This window comes from Rhinichthys klamathensis, unplaced genomic scaffold (genome assembly GCF_029890125.1).
Source record: "Rhinichthys klamathensis goyatoka isolate OS25496 unplaced genomic scaffold, OSU_Roscu_1.1 h1tg000333l_1, whole genome shotgun sequence".
Lineage (NCBI taxonomy): Eukaryota > Metazoa > Chordata > Actinopteri > Cypriniformes > Leuciscidae > Rhinichthys > Rhinichthys klamathensis.
The window spans coordinates 339,375-351,985 of NW_026606848.1; the positions used below are offsets into that span (position 1 = coordinate 339,375).

Consider the following 12,611-nt stretch of genomic DNA (forward strand, 5'->3'; position numbering starts at 1 on the left):
GCCTTCCCTGACTGTTATACAGTGTTAAGCACCCTTGTTCACTTAAGGTAACCACATTGCCTTTTATCATACTTATTAGCCCACTCCCTGTCGGCTTTTATATCCCCATATCATATGAGCTCAGGGCACTCGCCCTTGGGTCAGTGTTGTGGCAGATTTAGTACGCACAGCGTTTTAAATTGGGTTCCCGTAGCCTAAGCTAGCTTACGCAACACGAGACTACTCACGTAAGAGAATGTCTCGGTTACTAACGTAACCTCGGTTCTCTCTAGAAGAGGGAACGAGTGTTGCGTAACCCTGCCGTGCTTGTGCTACCATCTGGTTTCGCTTCAGTTGATGAAAACCAATGCCCATCCTATTGAGCTCTGGCTTATATAGGCATAAGCCACGCCCATTCGCGTGGGACGTGACGACTGAGGGCGCTAGTGAGCAGTCCCTCGATAGGTTGCAGCAGTTGCCGCAGAGCAGCCAATAGGCGCGCAAGCTGCCTCGCCTAGGTCTGCTCGCTGCAGCAAATGCGTTTTAAATTAATACAAAATTATAAGGATAATTTTTGGCTTCAGTATTCTTGAGAAAAGAGGTTTTCCCGTAGCGTAAGCTAGCTTGCGCAACACTCGTTCTAGAGAGGTTTTAACAACCTCTTCTAGAGAGAACCGAGGTTACGTTAGTAACCGAGACGTTTTCTAGCAGTTTTAGAGTTCATGTTTCATAAAATATATATTTTATATAAAATAATGTTCATAAATCATTTTCATAAACTTTAACCTCTATAACCTTTTTTATACTTTTTTTTTTTAAAATTTCAAATTTTTATGACAGTTTTTGGAAACAGACATTTTTGTCCTCTATGGACCTATATGTAACTTTTTTTAATTGACACACAAGGGTTAAACTACATTAACAGTTTAACCTGGCTAGATGGAGGTATTCAAACGAAGCATCAGTGAGATCCAGTCTCTAACTTTCCTGCCCAGAAAATATCTGAACAACTGAAGGTTGTTGGCACTTGTCTTTTTAAAATTTTGAACAATCAAATTGCAACTAGTTTGTCTACATTTCTACATTTCTTACTGAACTGGCCATTATCAAGCTACAGCTTTACACTGTACAAAATATGCTATTTTAAGTGTGGATTCCATACCCAATGATAATGGCAAACAAATGTGGCTTTGAGGCATATCAATCAACCTAAGGTTTCCTAAAACTTTAATTGCCACTGGTATTTTTTTTCAGAAAATGCTAATAGTGTTTCCTACATCCCAACTGAAATGCTGGTATATTCCCACGAGGTGGCGGATGTATTAAATTTGCATCTGTTCTCAAAATTGTATGACTTCAGAAGACTTTTACTGTCTATGCTTAGAACGTTGCATGGCCTACATTTGTGAGGCTTTGTTGATGTCTTCTTGACATATTTAAAGATTGAGAGTTGTTTAATTTTTAGCTGAACTAAACCCTTCAACGTTCATTACGTTGTAGAGTAGAGAGACCGTCAGTCAAAGCTAAATCAGTTTTTTCTACATTACAATGGCTTCAACATAAATTAGCCCTGTTAAATTCTTGCTTACCTCATGTAATATTAGTCATTAAGGGAAGAGTAAGGGAAATAAACAAAGACGAGAAATTAGGAATCCAGGTAACGTTATGTTTATTTCGTGCAAAAGTACCCGTAGCAAAATATGGAAATTCTGAGGTTGGAGGAGAGCGCGAGGACGCGGCACGAGCTGCGTCCAATGGCGTGCGACATCCTGCTGAATAAAAAAAGGCGTGATGAGGAGGAGAAAAAACGTCCGTTGAAAAGAGCGAGGTGGGGGGGAAGCACGTCAAGCTCTGCTCTCTAGCTAGACGGCTCGGGCGATCAGAGCTTGTGCTGGTACATTTCATTTAGCTCAGCCGGAGAAGAAGAACATCATTTTAGACCAGCAGAGAAAGAGATTTCAACCGACTCTTGCACAGTGAGCGGACCAGACAGCAGATCTCTCGTCTCCTTTCTCTTCAGCAGGCTGATAAGGAAACCCAGATGGTGAGTTTCCCCGCTTTGATTCAGCAACAGCAGCCAGTGAGTGAACCCAGCGACCCCCTCGTCGTCTATTGTGGTGAGGTGCAATACGCTAGCTAGAGAGCTATCAAGAGCTAACTGTGGGATACTAGGCTGAAACTTAATGGTGGTGCAGTGATCCATCAAATCAGATGGTTTAACGTTAACTTTCTTATTGTAGAGATTAACGTTAACGTTATTTATGTGAGCGTTTAGACTGGAAACAGAAGATGAATACTAATCAGACCTTGTTGTGTAGTGGGGGTCTTGGTCTGAGCCTCTGAGGGTCCAAATATGTCATGTGTCTTCCTGGAGATGCGTGTGTGGATTAAAACCGAAAACGCAGAGCAAAGCCATGTTTTGACACCTGTTTTTTGTCGACCCATTTTAGTTCACGGAAACGTGGACTTTTTCCGTACTGAAGCAATCAAAAACGTACAGGGTTAAGTTTGTTTTATTTTTCTAACCATAAATTCATTGTACTTATCTCAGTGTCATTGTGCATTTGTGCCCTTATATGATGCTTGAAAACATACAATTACGTAGCCCAGCCTCTCCGTGTTTAATGCATCCTTTCTCCTGTCTGTCCACATTTATTAATTTGGCAGACACGTTTATAAAAAGTGGTTTGCAACGCATTCATGCTTCACATTTCGTCTTGTCTCATTGTGTGACATTTGAACGCTGTAAATTGAACGTTGACATTCAATACTCATCCCACGTTGACCATAAACTGTTTGTCTACTTTCATAGCCCAGCAAGCTTTCTTTTTATTATTGTATCATGGAAAAAAGCAGGAGTAAGCACAGGTTTAATGTGGAAATTTATGTAAATGTTTTGACATGCACACCAGTGAATTTCAGCCTAATGTTGTCATGGCAATATATTTGTTTAACTTCTAACTAGTGAGAGAAAACACAAAATGCTCATTTGTGAGAGAAAATGTAGATTCTTCAACTTCCATTTAGCAAAACACGGCCCACTTCAATTCTGCATACTCCAAAGTAACAAACAGTGATACAAAGAGTGAAATGCCCCAGTTTTGTACTATATCAGTACTGAATCAAATTTGACGAACAGAACTAGACTGGTGACTAGACCATTATACATAACTGTTGTATAATGATTTATTTTTAGCGATTAAACTCAACCAATAAAACTTAAATGTGTGTATTTTTAGTCTTTTAAAGCTTCCTTTCCTCTTTTGCGCTGTTCTGTGCGGTCATTAGTGATAGTGGCACTTTGTTTTGGTGATTGGGGATCATCTGGCAGTGGATTGTCTGATCAAACATATGTACATTCTCAGTTAAATTGGCTTCATTGGGTATTCAGCAACAAGGAAAATGGTTTTAGCTAATGATGTGCTTGAGAGATTGCGATTGCTCAAGCAAATGGTACCAATACACACGTATGTAAACGCTTTCAGAGTCCAATTTATTCCAGAAGCATGTGCTGCTTTTTAATGATGTCTTCGTTCATTAGAGGTGTCAATCTCTTTTATACGCAGAAGTTAAGAGCAGATGGCAGAAACACTCAGGGTTTTCAGATGAAACTAAGCCCCGAAGATTGTGTACACACAGATTATTCATGTGGAGATGAGATGACAGCCTGCGGCATCAACTGTCCAGTTGTCAGAAACGAACGTGCTGGAGGCATGTCATTCCAGGTGTCTCAACAGAAGTTAAAAGGTTCCCAAGAAAACAATCAGTATCTGAATTTCTTTCTAAGTTCTCATTCATAGGAATGCCAGATAAAAATGGAATCATGAGCATCTAGGTATGTTTGTTCATTCAAGTCTGTTCAAGTCTACTCTCAAACGCAGTGTTTTCTCTTGTACAAAACACTGTGCATCAGTGATGTACCTACTAGAGCTGAACGTCTCACACTCAGGTTCTAGTCCATGGACTACTCTTAGTCTCTTGACTATTCTTAGAGCTCGATACTAATGAAATTGTGCCAACAAGGACTCTGGGACAGCCTCTGCAAAGTGATAATGGAAACCCTTTTTTCCTTTGCAAAAAATGTGTCCTTATATGGAGAAAGAGAAGAAATTAGGCTTGCTCCATAGGCTTAAATAGAACTTTCCACTGAGTGACTAGCTGTACCGCCGCAATTGATACAGTTGTTATCTGTAGTGTCCCAGCGGAATATATGTCTTTGAGTTTGACTTGAGCATTTTTGTAAGCTCAAATTAGTACGTATTTGTTGTATAATGCACTTTTCATCACATTAATGCAGGTGTTTATGAGAATCAAGTGTCATGTGTGTTGTTTGGTCTGTTGACCCCTTGCATGCATTGAGGTTAACCCAAATTTAAACACTCCTAGCCATTTAGTATTGGACACTTTTAGTCTTCATATAGAATCAGTTTTTATTTGTATTTTTATTTTATTTGCTTTCCTGTGGGAAAATGAGTGTAATGGCAAAAGAGAATAGGTTTGCCATCTCTATGTTTGTCAAATTCCATGGACAGGAGCAATGTCTCTTGGCAATTCTGTCGGTATGTTTTATTATTTCTGAATTGCAAAATGCACTCCCTTTCTTGTGATAAGATCATGGTGTGGTAGATGCTGACTGCTGTGTTGTGAAGTACCACAAAGTGCCTAGATCAAGTTTCGTACTCTGTCTGAACATGTTTGAAAAGCTTCAAAAAAGGGATGTGTCCTGGCAGTATTGTTTAAAATCCACTGGTTTTCTTCTCATTTTGATGTATAAACACAAAGCGTTTTGCGACGTGTTGCAAACATGCCTGAGCCTACGGAAAATGGGAGGGTTCTTTGCAAAACATTATCTTTGCAGTTGTGTTCATGGCGCCACTTTGGGTTTTACAGGTGAAATCTTACACCATGCACTTTCTCTTGGTCAAAGGTGTACTCTGGAGTCAAATGAAACCTTAGACTGTTCCTCTTCTACCCTTCCCACATGCATTCTCTTTAAAACGTTCAGTACAGGCATTTTTTTTTCTGCCTCAACATATTTAAAGTTTCACATCCGTGTAGACTCCAGTCACAGTGTCAGCTTCTGTCAGTGGCTCAACACATTGGTGAAGACTTTCACATTCTTCCTTAGAAGTGTTTGAGTCAAAGCATTTTCTCATGTACAACTACTTTCTCACAATCTCTCCCTCTTCCATTGCGACACAGTTTCTGCTCTCAGTAAGAATTCAATCAACTTTGGTTTATAAAAATGAGCACACTAATAATGGGTAGAGAAGCAGTTAAAGCCCAGGAAATAGTTCTAACGATGGTACGAAACAAAACTTGAGGTAGAAATTTGAATAAGACAAACTCGAGGCTTAATCTAAAACATAAACCAGTCATGCATCTAGATACAAGTGTAATTGGCGACCAAAAGTATTGGCAACCGAGTATTTATGTCCTTTCTGTTCTGTATCTCATTTGAGTTGTCTCTGTCTGTAGGCTGAAAGTTAGCAATGCATTGCAGGGGAGAAATGCACAAAATGACTGAAACTTTCAGAAAATGACTTGCTGATTGGAACCAGTGGAAAAACCCTAATGTGTCATTTGGTAAATTAATGTATCTCTTTTGGTGCCCAAAGGCTAATTTTGTTTTTCTAGTTACATGGATATCAAACATAACTTGACTTTTGCAAAAACGGGCCCTCTAGCATCATTCAGTACATTGAATCTCATTCATGGAGCCCAGCCAAACTCCCTCAGGGCTGCTGCATGAAACTCATATCTGTGTTGCCAGGAATTTTGACAATAGAGTTTTGTCTTCTAAATCTGACTCATTGCTCTTGTTCTTTAAGAATTGTTAGCTTGCCTTGGCAGAATGTGGCAAATGGGACGTCACATCAGCCAAGTCATTCACTCAATGTCTATGTGGCCTTGTTTTTACTTAGTACTACCTGGCTCAGATGAGCACAAGTGGTCTCCCAAAACAGATTGCCATTTACACCTATTATTAATTGTAGTCTAACATGCATGTCACTGCATGTTGATCAGGCATACCATAGATATTCTGTTGGAATTTGGAGGTGCACTATGTAACTGTGCTCTGTGCATTCCAGGTTGCATCTGAAAGTTTGAATGATCACATGATGCATTCGAGACACAAGGTGAACAGGGCTTGGATGATGGTGACCACAAGATGGGTGTTGCCTCCTCAGTCTGCTGAACTCCTGCTTATTCCCCTGGCTGTCTGGACCCATGGGGAGCAGCTGATGGGATTTTGTCCAGCTAATGAGATTAAAAGAGTGTCTGCAGTCTAGTACCAGAGAGGAAGAGTAATGGAGAGTGAATGTTGAGTGTACACAGTGTGTGGCTGTGGGAGAGAGTAAAATACTGACCTTTGGCAATGGCAGGGCATCACAAATCATACTGGTGTGTCAGTGTTTGAGGGGGAGCAATGGGTTCAAATATGTACACACACACTGCCCTGGGTCATAGTATGGCCTGCAGCCCATCTTGTAGGCTGGCTGTAATTTTAAATTTGGTTTGGTATTTAGCTTGTTCTGTCTTGTGCACAGGACACTCTCTGCCACACTTTGTTTTGCTCCGAACATTCAAATCTGAAACTGATAATGTCATCCTTCAGAATTAATTAATTGATTTAACTATGATGGCCAATTATCTTTTTTTTATTATTATTATTATTAGTAGTAGTAGTAAAACGTTTTAATTGCCAATTATCTTTTAATATTAAACAATTAAAAGTTACATTTAAAAATATAAATAAATATGAGGCTCCTTTTTGACATTTTTACTTTTCTTTGAAAATTAGAACCTTATCATTTTCACTTTGCCTATGGTAAAATCACTATTTTCACTGTACTATGCACTACTCTGATTTTAGATGCATTTTTAAAATTAGTGGAGGGCTTGAAAAAGTTTTTGGGAGTCTGAGCAGGGCCTAAAAAAATATTTAGAACACTGTGACATTGTTAGATTTCACACCACAATAATCCCTTTATACCTAATGGCCTGATTGCATTTCTTTTCTTGTAAATGACAAGGTGTTTTTGAAACAAGGGTCAACAAGAGAGAACATGATGTTTTTTTCTTTTTGTGTCATTATGAAACCCAGAGGAGCTGGTAATGTGAACTGTAGTGATCTTCAGGGTCTTATGACTGCATATGGCATACATACAGCACTAAGGCTAGACTTGGTGTGCAGGTCAGCTGATTTTTGAGGGTCTCTAAGGAGGGTGGATTGGACCACATCATCGTAAAGTGCTTCTGAGCAGAGCACAGCACAGGAAGAAGATGTGTTATCACTCCTTCCTGCCACAGTGCAGACGGTTGGGCAGCAGTGCTCTCTGTGTGGTGAGAAAGCGTGTTTTCTATCCTATGTACAAATAAGGCAAAAAGGGACAGATGGCACCGGCTGAGATGGTGCCCTGCTCCACTGGTTTGTGTGCTTCTCTTGTGTGCAAGTATTAACACTCTCACATCTCTAATCCCGTTTTTTGCCACCATTTAAACTGTGACTGATCGTAGCATCTTTGTTTTGGGTTCAATAGTTTTTTGTGGCATTTAGTTTTGCATTTCTGCTAACCAGAAGACTTTTAAAACTTTTTTTAGGTTCCCTTTGTGTACTTGTTTAGTCTCCTTCACACACTCACTGCTACTGCTCTATTTATTTTCCATCTTGACTTCTTTAAATGTAAATGGTGTTTTTGATATTTGTGTGCATTAAGCATGAATATTAAAAAAAAACTGTGGCAATGGCTCTGAAACAAACATGTTACACAAACTCTGAAACAGGAAGTGGGTTGAGGGTTGTCTTGCGCTCAGGGTGTGTTGTGTCTTTTCAGATAAAGTGTAATCATGTTGGCTTCTCGTTTTACATTTGCAGATACATAGTAATCGTTATTTCGTTATTTCTTTATTGACCAGGGGATGACCACATTATACAGAGTGCACAATACACTTTACAAGTCAGTGCTGACATACATTTTATACATACATTGACATACACTTTCTTTTGCAACGCATGCTTTGAAAGGTCTCAACACAAATGCCGAACCCAATATTACAGTTTCCTAAGCTGAAGAATAATTGTAAGATTTTTCATTGTATTATATATTTTTTTCGTGTGTGAGTAAAATATTTTAAGGAAAGAACGAACTTTTTACATTTTTAAAAATGAAAAGAAATAAGTAAAAAAATGAAAATCCTAAAAATGCTATATCATAAAACATGCACTTCTTTTGGCAGCTTAATGGGAGTAAAATATTGACAAACTTCACTATTCGATTATATTGATTAATTTGGATGCATATCAGGTACAGTATGGCAAAGTTTAAAGGGAAAAAAATGAAACCTATACAGGGAGTCAGTTGGTACTACATTACTATAATATGAAGTCAATAGAATATAATATAACTTTATAATTACATAATTATGCTTCTACTCCAGAAGATTTTGAAATGGTGGCTGTTATAATTTGACGGATATATTCAGACATTTTAAAGGGGTCATAAAATGCCATTTTTGTACAAGCTAATATGATTCTTTAGGGTCTAAATTAAAAGTTTGTAATATACTTTAATTAAAAATTCTCATTAGTATTGTAAGACAACACTTATTTTACCTGGTCAAAAACAGCTCTGTTTTCAGCACGCCGTTTCAGTGCATTTGACTTTAAATGATAATGAGCTTTGCTCACCCCGCCTCTCTGTTCTGTGCATACACCGTTTGTAACACAATAACACAATAACCATAACGCGTTGTTCATTATAAAGGTGGGATTATGAATTATATTGAGAATATCATACATAGAAAACATGCTGTAATGTACCCTGAGTGTAAACCGACGCATTCATCGTGAAGCGTGCAGCTGGCGATTTGCAAAGATTAATATAAAGATTAATAAAACGTTACACTCACTTTAGTTCTTCTGAAGGTTCAGCAGGAACACGAATAGGTTCCGATCCTTTATTCAGGTGCAGCTTCTTAGCAAAACCAGCTTTACACTGATCCTCGTTTATAAAGCAGTCCACTGAGAAATGATTCGGCAAACATGAAAGCATTGACGTTGCTCGTGGGGAATATTCCCTTCGAAAACAAACTCAGCCACTGCGTCTTCAGCGGTTCGGATTTAGGAACATTAAAATGACTGCTGTGTTCCTTATTGCACCCAAGAACAGAACACCACAATCGCTTAGACGCCATTCTGCTCATAGACAGTGCTCCAGCATATCAACAATGACCGCGCCGGTCCGCGCAGAGTATGATTGAAAGGACGAGCGAGGGCGGGTCTGTGTTGAATCACTGCTGTCAATCAACAATCGCGGGAGGGGCGTCCGTTTTATTGACGTCACAAAAACGAACGGCTCGATTTGAGGCAGGGGAAAACATATAAGGAGATTAAAACAAAAACACTGGATGGATTTTTATCATTATATGATGGTTGTGTACAGGCACTGCCAACACACATTTCAGTACAATCAACTTGTAAAAGTGCATGTACCATTATATGACCCCTTTAAATATTGAAGAACCGTAAAATATATAATAGCGCATATTTAGCTAAATGCTCCTCTCGGAGTTCATTTTCTAGCTGACCAACGTGTTTATGGTCACTGAATGGTTTTTTGAGAGGCAAATGTAATATTGCGTGACATTGTTGGGGTGGGACAAAATCGGTCTTATTTTTAAAGTAAAAGCTGGCATGGTCCTTTTTAGCTTGTCACATCCAGTTGTTTTAGCTGTTCAAAAACACCTTTATTGTGCTCTGTTGCACACTTGTATTTAGGCTACTTTTTTTTGCATTTATTTTCGAAATCAAACGCACTGGTTTTATCGCAAAATAGTTTTACCATTTACTGCACTTTTTAATTCTTCTAGTTATTTACCTATAGCGGCTAGTGTACCAGAAGTCTCACACATTCACAGGAAATGGCTTACTTGTGCAATGAAATTGATGTGGATAATGATTGAAAAGGAGGAAATGATTGAAGCGCATTTGTTGGCGTATGATACTGTTGATATTCTTGTCTGATTCAGTTTTTAAGGAAATATTGTCATGTTGAGGAGGCTGAGTGGTTGAAATCTCATTTCAGGGCTTTGTGTGTGTGTGTGTGAGCGATATCCCTCTCGATAATGGCTATAATTTGTGAAAAGTGGTGTTATTGAATGTCTGATGTGATCTAATGGTCATCACTGATACTTGCACTGCTTTTCTGAGCTGAGCAAATTAACTCTCTGTGAGCTATACCAGCAGATCTGTGTGCGATTTCAAGCTCTTAGGTTTATTCGAAAGAGACAAGTATAGATGCGTAGTGGAGGTGGAGAACTGCTCTTGGCTTTCTGACAGACCTGAGCTGTTGCATAAAAACCTGTCAGTCCAGCATTTTATCAAGCAGAAGATTCTTAGACCGCATTGGTTTAACTTTTTACAGAATCTCTGTTGGTCTTTTGTTACCGCTTCAATGTCATGCAGGTGCCGCGCAAAGCCTGACCCTATCATTAGCATTTTTTCTGAAATCAATCATGAACGCTTGGTTCTTAAATTCCCATTCTCCTGTGTGTGTGATTTGGTGGCCTGTACAGATTTGCAGCTGTTTTGATTTTAAGTGCTACAGAATATGTGGTGCAGAGTTGACCGTGGGACATGGGCTTGTGTTATGTAATGTCATATTATAGCTTTAGACTGGCTGAAACTGAAAGCATGTGTGTGTGTGCACAGGGTCTTTATTTCACGGGGCGATTGAGTTTGAAACGCTCACCAGGCTTAGTCTTCGTTGATCCCTCTTTATGCATTTGTGTGTGTGTGTGGGTACACCGACAAAAGGTGCTTGTAAAAGCATGCGACCAGATGGAGGGATATAAGAGGGACTGGACATTTTGGGAGATATGTCAGGTTAGAAGGACAGCAGTGATGGTGGATGGATGTGCAGGATTCTGCTGTGGTATTCACACTGAAATAGTGTTGCCATGGGTAACCTGTCTTAGGAACACGCTTATTTTTCTTTCTTTTTTTCCAGGACCACAGGAACGTGTCTGATGACAAGCCCGTTCAGCGTTCTAAGGTACGCGACTTTGTTCACATCCTTGTTTGTTCTCCATCTGTTTCTAGATTTTTATATTGTACAGTGAATCTATCTCTCTCTGTCGGTCTTTATGAGCCATGCACTTGTCTATATTCTGTCATATTCAAGTCATGTGATGAAATTTTGATCTGTTCCTTGCAAATTCATTGAGTGAACTATTGTTTTAAATGACTGAAAACAAATGGCAGTGCCTTTGTTTCCTATTAGTCTTTCAGTTTCAAGACACAGAAGGAGACCTGTGCATCATGTGAGAAGACGGTGTATCCGATGGAGAGATTGGTGGCCAACAACCTCATCTTCCACGCCACATGCTTCTGCTGCAAGCACTGCAACACCAAACTCAGGTTAGACACTTCCTCACCAGCACAGACTAAGAAAAACGGCAAACGGGAGCAGTTCAACATGTGTTGTAAACTGGAAGAAGTGTTCTCTCTTATGCTCACCAAGGCTGCATTTATTTAATCAAAAATGCATTAAAAAAAGTTTTTAAATATTATTGCAATTGAAATGGCTGTTTTCTATTTGAATATATTTTAAAATGTAATTTATTCCTGTGAATGTCAATGTCCCATGATCCTTCAAATATCATTCTAATGTGAAGATTTGCTGCTTAAACATTTCTTAATTATAATTGTTGAAATATGTTTTTTTCTGCTTAATATTTTTGTGGAAACTGATACATTTTTAGGATTCTTTGATGAATAGAAACTTCAAAAGAACAGCATTTATTTGAAATGGACATCTTTTGCAATAATGCTAACATCCTTGCTAAATAAGTGTTAATTTCTTAAATTCTTACCGAGCCCATTTTTGTATGTATGCGTGCATGTATGTGTATGTGTGCGCATGTATATGTATGTAATCTCTTGGTTTCTCTGCTCTGTAGTCTGGGAACCTATGCAGCACTGCAGGGGGAGTTTTACTGCAAACCACACTTCCAGCAGCTCTTCAAGAGTAAAGGGAACTACGACGAGGGCTTCGGACGCAAGCAGCATAAGGAGCTCTGGGCCTCCAAGGATGCAGAGAGCATCACCAAGTCGGCATAACCCTCAGTGATTTCCAAAACTCACGTCTCCCTCCACTGGCCAATGATGATGACCCTTTATTTACTCTGCCCACATCTTTGACACACAATAAATACACACACGTAGACACACTTGAGCCAGGCTCTTCATGATGAAACCACACAATCACAGATATTTCACCATGTCACAAATACCCCCCCCCCCCCCAGCTCAATTTTAATTTGTTTTAATTTTTATTTACCTGTCATTTTGTGTCCATTTCTTTTTGTCTAGTGTTGTGGAGTTAAGTTAGTTAGTTGATTGTGACCAAAATGTTTGTATCCCTGTAGGTTGTTAGCATCATTACGGTCCTGTGTGGCAGTACTAGTATTGTTGGTTTTCTGTCGTAAGAATTGTTTCAAGATGGTTTCGATTATACACTCAGGTAATGAATCTGTGGTGTTGCATCAAAATTATTCATCAATCTTTTATGTGCATAGTCGACTTAAGTGCTTTTTTTTTTTTAATGATTGATGTGTCCTTCTAGGTA

General features: G+C 39.0%; 1 protein-coding gene across 2 annotated transcripts; it reads left to right on the forward strand.

Annotated features, from left to right (window-relative positions):
* The first annotated feature begins 1,788 nt into the window (after window positions 1–1,788).
* Window positions 1,789–12,230, forward strand: limd2 (LIM domain containing 2). Of its 2 annotated transcripts, none has more exons than XM_056272265.1 (4): window positions 1,789–2,023; window positions 10,992–11,036; window positions 11,265–11,401; window positions 11,944–12,226. In XM_056272265.1, the coding sequence occupies exons 1-4, from the start codon at window positions 2,021–2,023 to the stop codon at window positions 12,101–12,103; spliced, it is 345 nt and encodes a 114-aa protein (XP_056128240.1). In that variant the 5' UTR covers window positions 1,789–2,020; the 3' UTR covers window positions 12,104–12,226. The 2 variants fall into 2 exon arrangements, with proteins under 2 accessions (XP_056128240.1, XP_056128239.1); XM_056272264.1 differs by lacking the exon at window positions 1,789–2,023 and adding an exon at window positions 10,691–10,867 and having other exon boundaries at window positions 11,944–12,230.
* Window positions 12,231–12,611: the final 381 nt, after the last annotated feature.

Excerpts from the sequence above, each read along its gene's own strand:
- limd2 (XM_056272264.1), top strand. The coding sequence starts at position 10,823 with ATGGAGGGATATAAGAGGGACTGGACATTTTGGGAGATATGTCAG. Across the intron at positions 10,868-10,991 it reads CATTTTGGGAGATATGTCAG|GACCACAGGAACGTGTCTGA; the intron begins GTTAGAAGGACA and ends CTTTTTTTCCAG. Across the intron at positions 11,402-11,943 it reads CACTGCAACACCAAACTCAG|TCTGGGAACCTATGCAGCAC; the intron begins GTTAGACACTTC and ends TCTGCTCTGTAG.